Source organism: Schistocerca piceifrons, chromosome 3 (genome assembly GCF_021461385.2).
Source record: "Schistocerca piceifrons isolate TAMUIC-IGC-003096 chromosome 3, iqSchPice1.1, whole genome shotgun sequence".
NCBI classification, from domain to species: domain Eukaryota; kingdom Metazoa; phylum Arthropoda; class Insecta; order Orthoptera; family Acrididae; genus Schistocerca; species Schistocerca piceifrons.
Genome location: NC_060140.1, coordinates 551,032,863 through 551,051,736, shown reverse-complemented (window position 1 = coordinate 551,051,736; position 18,874 = coordinate 551,032,863). Strand labels below are relative to the sequence as shown.

The window sequence follows — 18,874 nt, the reverse complement described above, 5'->3', positions numbered from 1 at the left end:
ACCTGCTGCAGCTCTCCATTGTAACGAAATTACTTTCTGCCCATTAGCGGTCTGAGTGGTCCAGATGTGTGGTAATCACTTTTTCCAATCTATAGTGGGGATGGTATACTGACCCGTAATAGACAATGAAGAAACTATAAGCTGACTAAGAGCAACTACACCTCCCACATGTTTACATGGTGGCAGACCCATGTAGAGCTGATCTTATTTTCCGTTCACTGGTCTGCATTGCATGCCTTAACAAAGGACACCACCACACAATGTTTCTGATCATTTGACGAGGTGACTGTTTGCTGGGATGTTGTGTGTGCTCAGTATCCTATGTGCCTAACACCATCTAATAGCAGGCAATCTGAAGATGCCTGTATCAGTTGATATGTGTCACGGATAAATAAATAATAATTACAACTCTGCACCAAGACTGTTTGTTTCAAAATGTTGTAATCAGTCAGTGGGAGGTTTCGTAAGTATGGTGGATGTGGCAGGTTATTGAGGTGCAGGTCATCAATGGTTGCAAGCGATGCATGGGCAGTAGGAGGCTCAGCAGTCTCTTGTTGCAAAATGACACCTGCAGTCTGAAGTCCATATCACTTTGATCTTACGGCAGGCCAAATCTGATTTTTTAACTTATTAGAACATGAAACACTAGTGATGGTGTTTCCCCTAGTCATGCTGTGTTCCATGTGTTCCACAACTACACCAGTTTCATCCAAAAGTGTGTCAGCAAAGCCTTTTCTGCACATGGCAACACCTGCAACTTCTTGGTTTTGTTGATGAGGACTGGTGCCATTTCTTGCATGCTCTCTCTGTTTCAGGTTGGCTGTAATCTACCCAGGTTTCATATCCCATAACAATTCTCTCCAAGTAGCCATCGTTTTCTTCTCCAAAGTGCCACAAGAGTTCTTTACAAACACCACCAAGTCACTGTTTCAGATCAGGAGTGAGCTGCCATAGCACTCATCTAGCACACATTTTGTGAAACTTGAGCACCTCAAGAATGGTGTGATGTGCTGAGTCACATCCAATTTTCAGATGTGTGTCTATTTCATCCATCATCACATGGTGATTTTCTATCACAATGGCTTCAACTGCTGCAGTAGACTCCGATGGCCTTACCCATGCACTGAGCATATATCACAGAAGTTGCGGCATTTCCAAACTTTCTACTTCACTCATAAACTTACTACAGTGATAGACAAGCATGAACATAATGAACATTCATTAACTGATGGATTTCAATAGGCTACATAACTTCATTGGCCAGAAAACATTATGACAGAATGCTGCCCTTCGTTGGTTCATGTCGCAAGTGTGGCAACCATTTCGAAATGGTACTTTGACCATGTTTCACTTGTCTGTAGTAAGCTGCCACATGTAGGGCATTCCTTACAGCTTTGGTAAGAGTACTGTCAAATTACAAAACTATAGTATGAAATTTTGATTTTTAATTACACTTTTGTTGTCTTTGTTTCACTCCCCCTTGTAACTTATTGGTATATTTTCAACTTAACACCAATAAATAATAAAATAAAGACAAAATCGGACGGTATGGTGTTTCAAAAATAAGCAATCAGAAAGTAACACCAAAATCAGTAAAAATAATACAGAAACATGAATATTAACTATGAAACAAAATGATTTTGTCCTGTTCCTACACACAGCATTATGGAGCTTCTCCCATGGGGCTACAATATTCTGATGTTATATCCCAAAAATAAGATCCAGCCTAACAATGAATCCAGAAACAATAGGCCGAATGTATATTCTGCTGACATTTCTAGAATCAATGTCACCACTAAATTATGAAAAATAAGAATATTCAGGTCTGCAAAAATTTTAATAGAGCTCATTAAATATGCAGAAACCAGTTTATTAAATATCCTTATGGTATGCTGGAGCATGTAGAAAATCCCTGAAGAGTGAGCAAGCTCAGAAATGATATCCATTTCTGAAAAAAACTAAAAGAATGAATGTGGCAATCACTGGAATGTCAGTCTAATAACTACATCATATAAGTCTGTAACAATTTTTTAAGAAGTGGATTGAGCCCCTTCTGGCAGAAGAACAGCATGGTTTCACAAAAGGATGCTTCTGTAGCTACTGTGTATTGATATTGAAAGATTACGGTTTATTAATATTAAAACAATGAATCCAGAAGAGAGAAATGTTCAACTTAGAAACCCATATGCTATTTGCTGACTACAGAAAAGCACTTGAAAAAGTTTCAAGGCACAATAATATAAGCGAAGGGCTGTCTGTACCATATAAAAGAAGTCACAAGGAGTTTTGATACAGACACTCACACCATTGTTGACAAAGCAAGCATCTGAGTTTGATGGGAAGTGTATCTGGATGGCCAAATCAGTTAATGTGACCACTCAACTAAAGTGGGAAATCTGGGTTCAAGTCATGGTCCGGCACAAGTGTTCATCTGACACCACTGAATTTATCTCAGTGCCCAACTGTGGCAATGATATTGTTCACATATTGACATGGACCAACTCAGTAGTACGTAATGACCTACAGACATCTTTCAACAAGCCTAAGGTGATGATATTCAAGAGGAAATACCCATTCTTCAAAGACCATAATTGGCAATACCGTAACTGAGCAGGTTAGCACATCACTTAACTATTTACAAATAATTGATGTCCTAGATTAAATCGATGAGCTGAGAAATAAATCAAATAAACTGCAACTGGTATGTTCCATTATGAAGGTTACCAACAAAAAAATTTAAAAAAATTAAAACACATACTTAAAACTTTATGAAGTAGTGGTGTTTGACATGTATGAAATTTTGGGTCAGAAGAGAAAGGAGAAGTGAGGTATTAAAACAGAAGAAACAAAACTCCTGGTGAGAATGGCTTGTTATACCCACAGAGACAATATGAGAAACAGAAAGATCAGATAGTCTGCAATAACAGTTTCACCTACAGATCTCAATCCATATTTTTTTGCACATGTCCACCCATCAATACATCAAGCTGCAGATTAATGATTTTTTTCTGAAAAAATTTGCGTAACTGACACAACTGTGTATTCTAATGTAGCCTATATTATTTGCAGGTTATAATGTGATGTTGCACAACATTGCTTGAGAGTGCAGAGGTGATAGAAAGGTTTCTAGCAATAACAACAAGAAGATTTTAAGGCTGTTATTGTCAAGACTACTGTAAAGATCAAAGTGGTATTACTTCATCCATATGGGTGACTGTGTGATGAAATTCATGAGAGTTAATCCTGTGCCAGCATGTCAGGCACAATGATGTATCATGTTCTGGGCTTTTATGTTAAAATATGGTAAGGTACATGAAGGTGCATGCTTCAAATCTCAGATGTTGATGTGAGTGTCTAATTTGTAAAATATTTTGTGAAGTAAGTTTAAGACAGCTGAGTGCAAGTTAGAAATCAACACCTGAAAAGGGGAAAAGTCTTTTTTTTATTTTTTATTTTTTTTAATGATAGGATTTGCTCTGAGCTGCGCGGTTAGAGGCGCCATGTCACGGAGTGTGCAGCCCCTCCCGCCCGAGGTTCGAGTCCTCCCTCAGGCATGGGTGTGTGTGGTGTTCTTAGCATAAGTTAGTTTAAGTAGTGTGCAAGTCTGGGGACCGATGACCCCAGCAGTTTGGTCCCTTAAGAATTCAAACACATCTGAACACTTGCTCTGATTTTTTTTTGTTTATTCCTTTTGAGTTGGATATGGTTAGAGCACTAATAGGATTGTAATATTTTTTATGTGACTCAACACCACCTCACATATGAAGATTGGTCCACGTTAATTTTTGTATGTGCATTTAAAAAAAATATTTAAATTAGCATATGGTCAAGCAACATCATCAATTTATGGTTGTCATCAGATGTGATTCCATTTTAAAAAACAAACTAAAAGGTTTTTTTTTTCTTTTTGGTTTTGGGAACTGAACAGAAAAGATATTATTTTTTTATGCAAACCATTAATATGCATAATCGCTAAAGCAAATATAACATTCTGGAAGCTACTAGCACAATCAGATTAGACATTATTCAAGTTAAAACTTAAATCTTTTGACCTTTACAAAGAGAATTCAGCACTGAAGGTAAAACTAATGTCTCTGTTTAGTACAACAATGCATGGCACTCGGCATATCCTATCAAAGAAGGCATAAAAACCTGAGATTTATCTAATGACATGCAGCGATCATCACTTGATCGCTTTTTAATTTAATAATGGTAGAATTTTGGGTTCTTAGAAAATCATAATTTTAACTGGCTATGACCCCCATCGATCCTCCAGGCTCGTATACCAAATACAGCTATTTTCAAAATACACAGGGCAATATACTAAAAAGGCTATTGCAGTGTATTCAATATTAGTAAGCACTTCATCACACAACCACATTGCTACATTACATTGCCGCATTACGTTGCAAACAATATACAGCCAGCAGATAACAACTAAAAAAGATATGTGATAACAGGAATTAATTATGAGTATGTAAAAGAAAAGCTGAAAAAAAGCAACTAATACAAAGGCCTCTTACAAATAGAAAATAAAATTCTGCTCTAAAAACCAATTGATTACAGAGCTCTAGGACACCTGAAAAAGATATCAGAAGGTGGTCTTCAAATTCACATTTGAACGAAACAAACTGAATGATCCACTGCCTTCCCAACACCCTTAATGTCCAAACTTTTACTCCTCCCCCAAACTATTTTCTTGCCTTGAGTTGCATCTGAACTCTTAAGGTGATTTCTCAATTTCAGTTAGAGAGAGAGTTCTGAAGCAAACAGATCTGGTGAATAAAGGTGAATGGTGAGATTTACTTTTTAGCAAGGAAATTGCACTAGGTGCAAGCAAGCAAGCATTTAAACATTCCCCTGGCTTCTTTACAATTCTATGGAGGCACGAATTCTTTGTAAATGATGCCAGCACTATCAAAGTAAAGAAAACATTGTCTGAGTTTCTGAAGCACAGATTAACTGGTACTAGGATGTTTTGACTGAGGATAATAGACAAAGCATGGAAGTTTTTTTCTTCCTATCAAATATACCTTATATGGATGGTTGGTTTAAGGGGGGGGGGGGGAGAAGGGAAGGACCAAACTGCTTGGTCAATGGTCTCTTGTTCCTATAAAACAAGTTCATGAGGGACAGAATAAAATTCCACGCACAAAACCTGTAGAAAAGAAAACTGCAAGAACTACAGAAGGGCAACAAACACTACAATTGATAAAGATGAGAAAACCAGAGAGCGGCGCAACAAACAGGTAGAAGGGATTACAAACAAGAGAGGCTGGCTGATCACAAGAACAAAAAGGGATGAGCCAGGCATGCAGCACAGCAGCACATTAGAACCTCCAGCCTAAAAGCACTAGGCTAGAGAACACAGACTGACAAAAGACATGCACTAAAACTTAGATAGAATGATAATCCCCACCACGTATAAAATGTAAAATTATATCAGCACTTATGAGGCAGTGTCAGATAAAACTAATGGTAATGAGTCCAGTTAACTGATAATTCTGTACCAGGGTAGCTAAAGTAGGACAGTGCAACTGAGTGTGGGCCACTCTCAACCTGATCTGCACCCCAGTTGGTGTTGCTCAGACAGTGGAGGGCACTGAGATGCTGCCAGCACTTCCGCTTAAGCTGAAAGATGAGGAAGCCAAGTCAACTGGGCATCAAAAACCAGTCCTAAGAACTGATATGTCCCCATTACAGTGAGTGGCTCATCATAATGGTGAGGGAAGTGCATGACACACAACTTCATGGCGGGAAACTGGAAGCCGTGGGTTAGAGACCATGACCGTGTCTTGTGGATGGCTCCCTGTACGTGCTGCTCAGCACACCAGTGCTGGAGCAACAGTAGGAAATGCAAGTCGTTGGATGGCCCTACAGCTGCTGCTAGACCTTTAATGACTACTAAAAATAGAGAGACACTCAATACTGAGCCCTGTGGGACCCCATTCTCCTGGATATGGCGGGAACTACGGGAGGCACAAACTTGGACACAGAAAGTATGGAGCGACAGGTAAAAACGCTGTTCAGATGGCAGACTCGAGAGACAATAAGTTATCAGCGGTAGAGCGACCCTTGCAGAATCACCTTGGCATGGAGCCAGTAGGCCCCGGGACTCCTGGAGCCAACACAACCACCGACTCAGCAGGCGTTCTAGCAGCTTACAAAAAACATTGGTGAGGCTGATGGGCCAATAGCTATCCACATAGAGCGGGTTTTTACCAGGTTTGAGCACTGGAATGACACCGCTCGCTCGCCACTGCGTCATGAAAACACCATCAATCCAGATCCGGTTGAAGATGGACATCGCATGTAGTCCAATGAGAGATGTTTAATCACCTGAGTGTGGATGCAATCTGGCCTAGGAGCTGTGTCGGGAAAATGCGCAAGGGCGAGGAGGAGCTCCCACTCAGCAAGTGCAGCATTATAAGGTTCACTGTGGTGAGTAGTGAACGAGAGGAGTTTTCCTCCCATCCACTGTTTGAAGGTATGAAAGGCGATGGGATAATTCTCCGATGTAGAGGCACTAGCATATGGCTCGGCAAAGTACTCTGCAATTGTGTTTGCGTCGGTAGATATCTCTTCATTGATGGATATACAAGGAACACCTGTTGAGGTCTGGTACTTGAATACACATTGGATCTTCTACCAGACTTGCGAATGCGAGATATGTGACCCAATGGTGGAGACATACCTCTCCCAACACTCCTGTTTCCATATTTTTATGAGCTGGTGAACAAGGGCACAGAGCCATTTAAAAGCTATTACTTGCTCCAGTGATGGGTGCCGCTTATATCGCTGTAGAGCTCGTCTATGCTCTTTAGTAGTCTCAGCGATTTCCGGCAACCATTAAGGCAGAGCATCGAGTGACATTATACTGAGTGCACTATCCGAAAATTACCTCGAGCAATTAAATAGAGAACCGACTCGTGAAGATAACATCTTGGACCAACTGATAACAAACAGAACCGAACTTTTCGACTCTGTATGTGCAGAACAGGGAATCAGTCACCATAAGGCCACTGCAGCATCCCTGAATACGGAAGTTAATAGGAATATAAAAAAAAGGGAGGAAGGTTTAACTGTTAGGAAGAGTAATAGAAGGCAGATTTCAGACTACCTAACAGATCAAAATGAAAATTTCTGTTCCGACACTGACAATGTTGAGTGTTTATGGAAAAAGTTCAAGGCAATCGTAAAATGCGTTTTAGACAGGTACGTGCCGAATAAAACTGTGAGGGACGGGAAAAAACCACTGTGGTTCAACAACAAAGTTAGTAAACTATTGCGAAAGCAAAGAGAGCTTCACTCCAAGTTTAAATGCAGTCAAAACCTCTCAGACAAACAGAAGCTAAACGATGTCAAAGTTAGCGTAAAGAGGGCTATGCGTGAAGCATTCAGTGAATTCGAAAGTAAAATTCTATGTACCGACTTGACAGAAAATCCTAGGAAGTTCTGGTCTTACGTTAAATCAGTAAGTGGCTCGAAACAGCATATCCAGACACTCCAGGATTTTGATGGCAATGAAACAGAGGATGACACGCGTAAAACTGAAATACTAAACACCTTTTTCCAAAGCTGTTTCACAGAGGAAGACCGCACTGCAGTTCCTTCTCTAAATCCTCGCACAAATGAATAAATGGCTGACATCGAAATAAGTGTCCAAGGAATAGAAAAGCAACTGGAATCACTCAACAGAGGAAAGTCCACTGGACCTGATGGGATACCAATTCGATTCTATACAGAGTACGTGAAAGAACTTGCCCCCCTTCTAACAGCCGTGTACCGCAAGTCTTTAGAGGAACGGAAGGTTCCAAATGATTGGAAAACAGCACAGGTAGTCCCAGTCTTCAAGAAGGGTCGTCGAGCAGATGCGCAAAACTATAGACCTATATCTCTGACGTCGATCTGTTGTAGAATTTTAGAACATGTTTTTTGCTCGAGTATCATGTCGTTTTTGGAAACACAGAATCTACTCTGTAGGAATCAACATGGATTCCGGAAACAGCGATCGTGTGAGACCCAACTCGCTTTATTTGTTCATGAGACCCAGAAAATGTTAGATACAGGCTCCCAGGTAGATGCTATTTTCCTTGACTCCCGGAAGGCGTTCGATACAGTTCCGCACTGTCGACTGATAAACAAAGTAAGAGCCTACGGAATGTCAGACCAGCTGTGTGGCTGGATTGAAGAGTTTTTAGCAAACAGAACACAGCACGTTGTTATCAATGGAGAGACATCTACAGACATTAAAGTAACCTCTGGCGTGCCACAGGGGAGTGTTATGGGACCATTGCTTCTCACAATATATATAAATGACCTAGTAGATAGTGTTGGAAGTTCCATGCGGCTATTCGCGGATGATGCTGTAGTATACAGAGAAGTTGCAGCATTAGAAAATTGTAGCGAAATGCTGGAGGATCTGCAGCGGATAGGCACTTGGTGCAGGGAGTGGCAACTGACCCTTAACATAGACAAATGTAATGTATTGCGAATACATAGAAAGAAGGATCCTTTATTGTATGATTATATGATAGCGGAACAAACACTGCTAGCAGTTACTGCTGTAAAATATCTGGGAGTATGCGTACGGAACGATTTGAAGTGGAATGATCATATAAAATTAATTGTTGGTAATGTGGGTACCAGGTTGAGATTCATTGGGAGAGTTCTTAGAAAATGTAGTCCATCAACAAAGGAGGTGGCTTACAAAACACTCGTTCGACCTATACTTGAGTATTGCTCATCAGTGTGGGATCCGTACCAGATCGGTCTGACGGAGGAGATAGAGAAGATCCAAAGAAGAGCGGCGCGTTTCGTCACAGGGTTATTTGGTAACCGTGATAGCGTTACGGAGATGTTTAATAAACTCAAGTGGCAGACTCTGCAAGAGAGGTGCTCTGCATCGCGGTGTAGCTTGCTCGCCGGGTTTCGAGAGGGTGCGTTTCTGGATGAGGTATCGAATATATTGCTTCCCCCTACTTATACCTCCCGAGGAGATTACGAATGTAAAATTAGAGAGATTCGAGCGCGCACGAAGGCTTTCAGACAGTCGTTCTTCCCGCAAACCATATGCGAGTGGAACAGAAAAGGGAGGTAAAAACAGTGGCACGTAAAGTGCCCTCCGCCACACACCGTTGGGTGGCTTGCGGAGTATAAATATAGATGTAGATGTAGAAGGCATTGTCTTTCCCTGGGGAACCCTGAGAAATGAGGGACCACACGTTTTGCAGCACAAACAATCATTGCGGGGGAGATTCAATGGTGACAATAGATATGAAAGCTTCCCAGTCTGCCTTGTTTAAAGCCCATCTGAGTATGCATCCATGGGAATGACAGGAAGATGGGGACGTGGTCACTTCCACTCATGTCACTGTGGGGTATCCAGTGATAGATGGGAGAAGTTCTGGGCTGCAAACTGATAAATAAATGGCCTTGTATGTACCGTGAGCCACACTAAAATGTGTTGGGGGCTTCAGTATTGAAGAGGCAGAGGTTGAGTTGAGACAGTAAATTCTAGACCTCAGAAAGTAAACATGGTGCCACCGCACAAGGGGTTATGGGCATTAAAATCTCCCAAAAGAAAGAAAGAAAGATTTATGGAGTTGATTAATCAGTGTAACCAATATGTTCAATTATATGCCACCATTTAGACGAAAATATAGATTTCGGGCTGCACTCAGCCCTTGTGAGGCAAACTGAGGAGCTACTCAACTGAGAAGTAGTGCCTCTGGTATTGTAAACTGACATGGCTGGAAGAGCGGTGTGCGGACCACATGCCCTTCCATACCCGCATCGCATGATGCCTATTGGCTGAGAATGATATAGTGGCCAGACGGAGTTCAGTTTTCTTTTTATAGATTGCAGATGGCTACTTCCTGCAAAATGAGATTTTCACTCTGCAGCAGAGTGTGCACTGATATGGAACTTCCTGGCAGATTAAAACTGTGCCGGACTGAGACTTGAACTCGGGACCTTTGCCTTTCATGGGCAAGTGGTCTACCAACTGAGCTACACAAGCATGACTCACGACCTGTCCTGTGTTGACACCTAAGAGTCACCTGCTGCCACCGACTGAGTACCTGCGCAATAGATCTCCATTGGGTCTGAAGGCCTGGTGACATCTAGGCCCTTGGAGGACGTCAGAATCAGTGGCGTAGCATGAGGGGAGACTTTGAGACTTAGTCTCCCCTGTATTTGTGCTTAAAAAAGATGCAATAGTAATTCATAACAAAAATACAAATAAATTTCTACTAAGAGCACTAAATTTGCGAAGACATTAGTTTTGTAGCCCACGCCGCCGCACCCGTATCTGCCTGCTTGAGACTCGACTGCTCCCAGTCTCTGCCTCCCTTCCCTTACCTGGCTGTGTGCACCTGAGTGTTAGTGGCATTCCCGGCTCCCCTCCACTTCCCCTCTTCCACGTAGGCTGGTGCGCTGCACTAGCTAGCCTCTGCCGCTTCTATGCTGGCTTTTAACACGGAAGTGAACATTCACGCAGTTTGTGTTCATAGTAATTCTTGTGTGATTTTAGTGCATATTTTCGTTGTGTCGCCAACATGAGTGAGCCAGCAACTGAAACCTTATAGAATTTTCATTAAAAATGCCTTTTTCTACATTAACGTCTGAAAAAATGTATGAACTGAAGGACAAACAACCTACTTCTATACTCAGTGTAGTTTTAAGTGAAGCTAAACAAAAACACACTTTTCAGACAGCCTGGTGTGAAAAGTATGCTTGGCTGACTGTGACTGCAGTTAATAACAGATTATATTGTTACATATGTCTTCTGTTTGGTTGTGAAAAGGAATGATGCAATGAGGGCATTTGTACAATAAAGAACTTTGACAGGGAAGCACAAAAGCATCAGATATCAAAACGTCACCTGCAGAACAAAGAATCATTTCAGTTATTGGGCAGAAGTATAATTGAGCACCCCATTTCTGAAGCCACTTGTCTGACACCAATAATACAACAAACGAGTTGCATCCAGCAGAATAGTATTGGTTTTTCTTATTCAGGCAATTTTATTTCTTTGTTGAACAAGAACTAGCCTTTCGCAGCCATCGAGAAGACGAATCCTCCAGCAACAATGGTAACTATCTGGAATTTTTGGATTTACTAGATCAAGGAGAGCAGTTAATCCGAGACAATCTGTCATCATCTTCAACCTTTAAAGGAACTTCTCCAGATATACAGAATTATGAAATAGAAATGATAACTCTGGCAGTTAATGAGACAATAAAATCTGAAATTCAGAACTGCAATTTCATTTCAATTCAGTTTTATGAAACATTAGACGTGTCATGCAAGAGTCAAATGAGTATAATATTCAGGTACTGTATTGCAGACAAAATTGAGGAAAGATTCGTTGGATTTTACGATGTTTCTGGAGATAAAACTGCCGAAGGTTTGTCAAACATTATTCATGCAGTATTGAAAGAATGGAATGTGGAAGGAAAAGTGGTTAGTCAAACATATGATGGTGCTTCAGTAATGGTGGGCAGATAAAGAGAACTACAACAATTGGTGAAGCAGTTCTGTCCCTATGCGCTGTTTATTCATTGTTATGCACACCAACTGAATTTGGTACTGTTACATGCCTCCAAAATCATAGACACGTATGCATGTTTGTAAGTGATCTCACTGCATTCCATTCGTTTTTCAGCAAATCATCAAACCGAACTGTATTGCTAACTGAGAAAGGATTTAAACTGCCACATGCAAGCAACACTGCCTGGAACTTTCGTTCCAGGGCAGTTTCAAGAACATCTAGTCATTTCTCAGGGCTATATAGTGTTTTTAATTATATATTTCACGATACAGACTCTCAGTGGGACCCAGAATCTTTGAGCTGTGCTGTGGGAATGAAACGATGGATGGATGATCCTACGTTTGTCCACTTGCTTTGCTTCTACCAAGGGTGCTTTGTTTATGTTGATCATCTCTTTAATGTTCTTCAGTCAAAATGTGTCAGTATAACTGCTTGCCACGATGAAATAAATACTGTTTTGAGAAACTTACAACAATTAAGAACGGAAACATTCGTTGATGAATGCATTAAATGCAGCTTGTGTTTGAATGGCAACTTATCATTCTGTGACAGTCAAAAGACATCTCTCAGGGCACTAATTTACAAGATACTGGATTTGCAAGTTGTTCAGATGAAAAGGTGGTTTGAAGACTTCCCCAAATTCAGTTCGTTGAACTTTTGAACGAAAAGTGTTTCCCGAACTATCAAAAAGAATTCCCTAAGTTGAAACTGCTTCAATTATTAGAATAGTATCCTTTTTTTCAAACAAGAACAACTTGAAAATGAACTGTGTAACATAAGCGCTGATGAGAAAAAACACTTATCTCGAAGAATCCCCTTGAAGTACATTGTCAACAATGATTTAGACTCCATTTATGAAGAAACAATGAAGTTCCTGCGTTTGGTTTTGACCCTACCTGCAACTACAGCACGCAGTAAACGAAGCATGAGTGCTCTTAAATGAGTGAAGAATTATTTAAGGAATTCAATGTCCAACATCTGGCTGTCGTGTTTGTGCACATTAGCAATAGAAATACACTAGTTTGAGAACTATCCAGTGACCAGATCATTGTAGACCGAGTTACAGACTTATTGGAGGGTAGTAGTAGTAGTAGTAGTAGTAGTAGTTTTATTTGATGCATTTTGTTTCATTTGTTTAAATTGTTGTTTACTGTACTATTTTGTCTCCCTATAATAACTGCAGAGTCTCCCCAACCTTTACAGCTGCCTGTGGCCACTTCCGCCACTGGTGGATGTCCTCTTTCCCACTGGTAGGAACTTGGAAAGGAGTGACCCAAGAGATCCCTTCCTAGCAAGAGGAGCCAAAGAAGACTGATGCTTCTCCAGTTGAGAAGTGGGGACAGATGTCCCCAATGGCTGGAGGGGTATTGCTTCTGAAGTATGTGGTGCAGGAGCAACAGGGATAGGAATGCCCTCCACCATCTACAGGGCAGGTGTAGTCTTGTGGCCCTGAAGACCAACTATAAATGGTTGTACTGATGGGGCTGGAACTGTTGTTGTAGCTGTGGCATAAGAGGACGTCAAGTGCACAGGACGTAGCCTTTCAGATTTCCTCTTAGCCTCAGTGTAGGTCAGTTGGTCCAGGGTCTTGTATTCCATGATTTTTCCTTCCTTTCTGGAGAATCCAGCAGTCTGGCAAGCAAGGGGAACGGTGCTCGCTCTGCAGTTAACACAGGTGGGAGGCAGGAAAATGGAGTATTGGGATGTGATGGACATCCACAATCGCGACATGTGACACCTGATTTACAGCAAGAAGACATATGTCTGAACTTCCAGCACTTAAAGTACTACATTGGGGGAGATATATATGGCTTTACATTGCATTGGTATACCATCACCTTGACTTTCTCAGTTAATGTGTCGCCATCGAAGGCCAAGATGAAGGCACTGGTGGCAATCTCATTATCCTGTGGGCCCCTATGAATGCAACTGTGGCAATCTGATTATCCTGCAGACCCCTATGGATGCACCGAATGAAATAAACACCTCGTCCACTCTAAGTTGGCACTCACCTAGTCACTGGACTGTAAAAAAGGTTCCTGTGGACTATAATACCCTGGCATGGGGAAACAGAAACATCTCCCACCTAGGCACAGGCAATTAATGCCCGTGGCTGGGCACAGGACTGATCCAGATCACATTTTGGACAATCCCTCCAGCTCCCTAAACTTGCCCTCTAATGCTCTATAAAAACCTGAGGGTTCATCGACATTAAGGATTCACCATCAGCTCTTATACATAAGAGGTACTGGGGCGAATAAGGTTTGCTTCTATCCTTAGCCTGGCTTTCCTCCCAAGGCGTAGCCAGGGCAAGGAACAATTTGGTGTTCTTACTTCCTTGCATTAAATAGCAGGATGGCTGTTGCCGGGAGTCCTGATGCTCCAGGCAGACAGACGTCTACTCCTTGGCATACACAGGGAGTTAACGGCACAGGCATCAGCAGGGCGATCCCTGTGTAGTCAGGGTACATGGCGACCTCGTCACAACGCACTGGCTACCGCGGTGGATGTCAGGTGCAATCAAGTCCATTATCAACATCGGCGCAGAAAATGACACCGCACTGTGGATGGAGGAAACACACCCAGGAAGGTGTCCTCACCCAATGGCTGGAGAATGAACAGAGTTGCACATCCATGATGATTAAGTGTGCTAAAAGTCACAGTGCAGGATGGACACAAGATACTACATCATGCACCCATCCCCAACTGACTCGCTCTTTGGAAAAATTTTGAAGAATGGAGGTCAGACCCTATAGGGAACCATCACAGAAAGGCTGAAACATTTCAGACTCCCTTTCTTTGCCTCTTACGGCAGGCAGGAATAACTGAGGCCTATTTTAACACCCAATCCCGCAGGGGGGAACAACCCCATATGGTATGTGCTAATAATCATAACAATTTTCTACAATTAGGTGTAGTTCTCCCACTAGTATTGGATTGGAGCACAAGTTCGTAGCTTTTTTCCATAAGTTTAATGAATACATCAGATACACATAACAGACTTTAGTCTCCAGTAATTTATTCTCCTTCACAATTAACAATGGTCTGCCAATGCTGGCCTAACTTTTCAATTCTATGACTGTAGAAACCATTTTGTTCTGGAAAGGAAATTCCTTGAAGGATGCTCTATAAAGAGTGGAAGACATGAAAATATGAGGGTGCAAGATTAGGGAAATTATGCGAGTGTCTTATGACTTTCCAACCCAACTCTCAAATAGTGTTTTTTGTCAGTCAAGCAAAATGCGGGTGGGCATTTTTGTGAAGTAGCAGCAATTCCCAGTCTTCCTGCCCATTGCTCTTGGACTGTGTCTGCAAGATGTCTCAGTTGCTGACAATAAATGTCGGCAGTGATGGTTACAACTCAGAGAAGCAGTTTGTAGTAAACCAAATCATCGCTGTTCCATCAGATGCATAACTTTATCTTTTGTGAATGCATGCATGTCTTTTTATGGGCAGTTGCTGCTTTCTTTGGGCTCAACCATTCCTTTCTTCTACTTATGTTAGCATAAAGACACCATTTCTTGTCACCAGAATAGGAATGGTAAGTGTTGTTCATGAACCAATGTACGATGAGCAAGCAGAGATGCACATATGGGCACCAATCGATTTCTGTGAGTTTGACTTAGAGCATGAGGTACCCAATTTTCAAACCTTTCCCATTGTGTGCAACCGTCGCACAATGGTGGCTGATGCACTTTATTCTGGATTTATGGATTTAAACGGTCTTCATCGAACTCCAAAGGTCTTCCTGAATGTACATAATCACTGAAGTTGAAATGATCCTCTCAAAATTAGAAAACAATATTTTTGCTGTGCCCTGTCCAATGACATTATTGCCATACATAGTACAAATGTTTCTTGCTGCATCTACTGCTGTCACCCCTCTACTGAACTCAAACAGAAGAATATGTCAGAAATGTTCAAATTTCTAAACTTGGCGCTAGATTTTCTATGTCCACAGCTCCACTCACTATCTCCAAATGACAAAATGACAACATGTAAACTGAATTAGTAACTATTAATTACAAATAAAAACTGACAATCTATAAATAAACCCATAGCAGCTGGAACATCAAAATGCAACAAACTTATGCCCCAACTTAATATTTTATGGCCCTCTATGAAGGTCTTCTTTCTGTCTGCCAACAGTAGCCAGGTCTGTCTTCTGTGTTCTTATCCCATCCCATCTGCAACTACCATGAATTAAACATCAGAACACATCCCTGTTTGCAACTGTGGTATCTGCAATACCAACTTGTTCCAGGTTTTTCCCCCTTCAGCAATCACACTATATATATATATATATATGAATATAATAGAGGGAAACATTCCACGTGGGAAAAATATATCTAAAAAGAAAGATGATGAAACTTACCAAACAAAAGCGCTGGCAGGTCGATAGACACACAAACAAACACAAACATACACACAAAATTCTAGCTTTCGCAACCAATGGTTGCCTCGTCAGGAAAGAGGGAAGGAGAAGGAAAGACAAAAGGATATGGGTTTTAAGGGAGAGGGTAAGGAGTCATTCCAATCCCGGGAGCGGAAAGACTTACCTTAGGGGGAAAAAGGGACAGGTACACACACGCACACACACATATCCATCCACACATACACAGACACAAGCAGACATCTGTAAAGGCCCAAACTCTTTGCCTTTACAGATGTCTGCTTGTGTCTGTGTATGTGTGGATGGATATGTGTGTGTGCGAGTGTATACCTGTCCCTTTTTCCCCCTAAGGTAAGTCTTTCCGCTCCCGGGATTGGAATGACTCCTTACCCTCTCCCTTAAAACCCATATCCTTTTGTCTTTCCTTCTCCTTCCCTCTTTCCTGACGAGGCAACCATTGGTTGCGAAAGCTAGAATTTTGTGTGTATGTTTGTGTTTGTTTGTGTGTCTATCGACCTGCCAGCGCTTTTGTTTGGTAAGTTTCATCATCTTTCTTTTTATATATATATATATATATATATATATATATATATATACACACACACACACACACACACACACACACACACACACACACACACACAGTTGCTTCACAGAAGTTTAATTTCTTTACTGATTTCAGGCACTTAATGCCGTGCCCTTCTTCAAAATGATATGCCTATTGCAACATTTGTGAGTCTCAACAAAAAGAATACAGCAAAATGCCTAAAAAATATACAGGAGCAGTAAGTAATACAATACTGAATCAATTAATGCAATAAGTTTTGTATTACTTACTGCTCCTTTATTGTTGACACTCGCAAATAATGATAGGTATAACCTTCTGAAGAAGGGCACCAAGTGCCCAAAACCAATGATTGCTTGTTATTTCATTATATACAACTACAGTTGTTGAATATGGATGAAATACTAATCTTTCTCAATAGTCAGGAAATTTTTCTGATGGTGGCCCCATTAGGGCAGTGAAATTAATGATGCATGTACACACACGCACGCGCACACACTTATTTGTTGCAATTTAAAGCCACTAACAATAAAAGGAAGAGGAAGAATAGCCAAATGCATAAACCAGGTAACTATCACCCTTCCCTTTTTTGCCCATGCTGTCGTATTATACAACATCTGAAATTAGTTACTGTGTGAATGACAAGTATTAAGAATTTAAATTCAACAGAAAATGCATGCAATAACATTCAGAAGACAAACATAAGTAGCTGGAACATGGAAGTTTCTGATATCCACAACTTATGAGGAACTACCACAAAGTTACAATCTGGCAAAAGCCAAGTAAGAACCAAAAACTACCAGAAATTGTCTAGCAACATTTAGATAATTAGACATAAAAGCATTACACATACATAGGAAAAATTTTTTCCACTGGTGAAATATGTACATAAGTTAAGTATATAAAAAAGTCATGGTGTTAAATACTTCATATGAACTCTTCTTTCTCACCGTCAGCAGCTGAGGAAGATACCGCCGGAGCATCAGACTGTGCAGACTGTTGACTGTTAAGACGTACTGCTTCCTCAACCTCCACTTGTGTAACAGGCTGTGTTGCGACACGTGATTCTCCAGCCCACAAGCGCCGTCTTTCTCTGTACCGAGATACTCCCGAATTCCCAGCACGGCTTGCATCCTCCTGTAGAATCCACAATTGTACAGAACATCAGACACAAACTTCCTTGTATTGACAATGGGACTCCAAACAAGTGTACATATGGCAAAGGGACTGAGTTGACAATGTAATCAGTAGACAAGTCAAGGTGTATATTCTTGAAGACTGAAATGTGCAACAGTAACACCTAAATGGGGAATACGGAAGTGCTAGTTATACACATATCTTCCTCCTTCCCCCATTTCCAAACGTGTGAGACAGTAGTTTATAACAGAATATTCAGCCACTTATCCGACAATAACCTCTTAAAAACTGTTCAGTTTGTCTTCTGTAAATGATCCTCTACGGAGAAAGCAATATTTCATCTAATGAACTGAGCTCTAATGGAATTAGAAAGAAATCCGACTCTAGTGGCCTTTTGTGCTTAGAAGTCAAAACACTTGATTCTGTAGATCAGTGATTCCCAGACAGTGCACCACAATGCCCAGGACACTGTGTCACAATTCTGCTATAATTTTTTAAAATCTTTCACTGCTAAACACTGGGCAGTACTGTTGAAGGGTAGGAAAGCTGAAGGCTTTTGACTATTTTATACAGCACAACAAACAAGTAGTGGGCAACAGAGAGAGAGAGAGAGAGAGAGAGAGAGAGAGAGAGAGAGAGAGAGAGAGAGATACATAGCTGCAGGAACTGCCAGCAGCACATCGGCAGTATGCTGGCAAAGGACAGACACATTGGCCATGACATGACCATTTGCAAACAATGAATAAAATGTGGAGGCTCTTAATGCTGAAATAATGGTTCTAAGTTTCATTTCCTTGAGTCAACATGTTTATTAATAACACAAGTCACTGATAAAAATATATTCAGAACTTCACTGCATTATCTCCCTATGTCCTAACAAATTGTTGATTCTGTTGCAAGTTGCAAGTGGTGTTATGCAAGAAAGGAAAAGGTATTTAACTATGCTGTAAAGTATGCTGGTACTCTAACACAATCTTTGGATTTCTAACATTGAAAAGAGAACGCACAATGGAGGATTTTTTATGAATATATCTCAATCGAAGAAATGATTGTCAGATATTACTGGTATCACTCTCTGAAGGAATTTCTGAAAGGGAAACTTATTAACTCTTTATGTAAATTTTGGGCTTTGCTTGGAAATGGTGAATGTTAATATAAATTTGATCTTTTCTGTGGGAAGGATGACTCTGAAAATTCTCAATCTTTGGGATCAAATCGTGAAGGA

General features: G+C 40.9%; 1 protein-coding gene across 4 annotated transcripts in view; it reads right to left on the bottom strand.

Annotated features, from left to right (window-relative positions):
- Window positions 1-18,874, bottom strand: part of LOC124790073 (supervillin) — a 471,354-nt gene that overhangs the window by 393,554 nt on the left and 58,926 nt on the right. For all 4 annotated transcript variants that reach the window (XM_047257637.1, XM_047257638.1, XM_047257639.1 and 1 more), the window contains one exon: window positions 17,463-17,649. In XM_047257637.1, coding sequence (XP_047113593.1) covers window positions 17,463-17,649 — 187 coding nt within the window. The remainder of the gene's footprint in view (window positions 1-17,462; window positions 17,650-18,874) is intronic.